Source organism: Sphaeroforma arctica, assembly GCF_001186125.1.
Source record: "Sphaeroforma arctica JP610 unplaced genomic scaffold supercont1.2162, whole genome shotgun sequence".
Taxonomy (NCBI): Eukaryota; class Ichthyosporea; order Ichthyophonida; genus Sphaeroforma; species Sphaeroforma arctica.
The window spans coordinates 1-2,137 of record NW_014038396.1 but is presented as its reverse complement, the minus strand read 5'-3'; the positions used below and the strand labels follow the sequence as shown (position 1 = coordinate 2,137).

General features: G+C 40.9%; 1 protein-coding gene across 1 annotated transcript in view; it reads right to left on the bottom strand.

The window, feature by feature from the left end:
* The window catches only part of SARC_12234 (methionine aminopeptidase, type I), a gene marked incomplete at both ends in the record, with an annotated part of 3,190 nt that extends 1,665 nt beyond the window's left edge, over positions 1–1,525 (bottom strand). Inside the window, 2 exons of the mRNA XM_014293663.1 lie at positions 39–179; positions 1,397–1,525. Coding sequence (XP_014149138.1) covers positions 39–179; positions 1,397–1,525 — 270 coding nt within the window. The remainder of the gene's footprint in view (positions 1–38; positions 180–1,396) is intronic.
* Positions 1,526–2,137: the final 612 nt, after the last annotated feature.

The window sequence follows — 2,137 nt, the reverse complement described above, 5'->3', positions numbered from 1 at the left end:
GCTATAGCCATGTCAAGTGCATTTCGTGTCGTGTCTACCAGCTTCCGCCCAGTATCATTTACTTTGCCCACACAAACAGTCTCGCTCAGATCGCCATGGAAACCATTGACATACACTGAAATATCAATGTTGATAATATCCCCACTCTCAAGCATTCTGGTGTCAGGCACACCATGCACCTGCAAATTGGTGCGTCATAAGTATCGTCAGCAGATGTGAAACAGTCTACGTCTAAATCAGCTTCGTGATAATAAAAACGTCTCGTTCTGTACATACACTACTGTACGACTTTACACATACACAGACTACAAACAACTAGAATGTTCTGTTCTACGAACGACTCTGCGACCGAAGCAGATGCGGATGATTAGCGCAATGATTATTGTAATTCCTTGAAAAAGCAAAATAGCAAATCAGCAATCGAATATTGTTATTTTAAAGTAAAGTCGGGATTCATATCTCTGTGCCTGCTCCACCTTGACGAGACAAAAGGCACGACACGGATACGCCTCACACTTGGCGAAGCATATTACTTACAGTCGTATTCAGACTTGGCGACAGCATCTTTCGTGGGAATGTGTGTCGTGCACGCAGATGATACTCGTCGTATTTACGGTTCATGATTGATGATACAAATTAACCAAAAAAGGATGTGCACGTGCTCACAATATTCGGCGTTTTGTTCGTATTAGGCGTTCTCGATAACTACGCTCATACAATAGGAAGTGACAGTCACCAAAATCCCTTCAAAATCTCCGTGTGTGCACTATTATCTCCGCGAGAAAAACCCGTTTTGAAAACGCAAACTTGTCCTGACGACGAGCAGGTATGTACTTATCATCGACAAATTGAAATATACTAATTTGATGTTCAAATATGAAGATATTCACGGAGCCAAGATTGTAGAGGGGTATTGTGCATTTATAATAATAAAAATGTACCAAAACTTGGATACTATGAACAAGACTACTCTGAGATACCGCCAACGTTAGCCACGCTCAACGAAACAACAATACACACGAGACTTGCATCCACCCGTCCGATATGTAGGAGGCGCCCCTTTCTCCAAATGACAAGTTCACAAAGCAACTTAACTGCGAATTGTCAATAAATATAGAACATCCTTTGTAGTGAAGAACATATATGCATCCGTGTCTATGTCCAGGCGGTTATCGCCCGTTCCTTATCTCTTCCGAGTTGGGTATTGTTGCTCAGCCTCCACAGGTAAAAGCTTGCACAAGTACAACCCGCTTTTGTCAATTTTTAAATTATTGATTTAAACCCCCATAATATAGGTAAATGGGTATATATATATATATGCCGGACTTGCAAATGCTTTCCATCATATACCACATTTTGTTTCGGGAAAAAAATATTGCAAGGCGTAATTGCATACCTGGATGTTATTAATTGATGTACATATGGACTTTTGAAAGCCCATGTAATTGAGGGGCGACGGATATGCATTGTGTTGAATAACCAAGTTGTGCAGTTTCCGATCAATCTCATCGGTAGTTGTGCCTGCCTGTATTCGTTAATATAACAAAGCGAACACGCAGTAATTAATAGTGCTTCGCCTAGAAATCAATTGTGTATGCTATTCATGTGGAGCTTCGCATTCAACAACCGATTTCTCACACACAAACAAATGCCACGAAAATAGTCTACAAATGATATGCTTTCTAGGTATTTTAAACACCGCATGCAAACAGTGTGCACGAGCCACAGCGAGGTATGTGAAGGCGATTGTGAGTACTCTATTGATGTGCGGTGACAGTTAACAAAATCTCAGAAAGAAAGAATATGCCGCTCCCGACCGTAAATTTAGCATCCAAGTTATAGAAAGATAACCCACATACCTTGCAAAGTTCAAGACCACGATTCAAAACTAAACGACCAAGTTTACAGGCTTCACGTATATGCTCGATATCCTCAGGCGAATAAGTCGGTATTCTGGACATTCCTACAAACAAGAGATGGTATAGAAAATTTATAAGATACACATCTACTCTCTGTACACACCTTGATGACAGAAAACGCCGCGAACCATGAAATCCAAACAAGTTCACCATAACAGTATGGGCATGTCAATAAACAACACGCACACAAACACACACACACACGCGTGAGCTCAAAC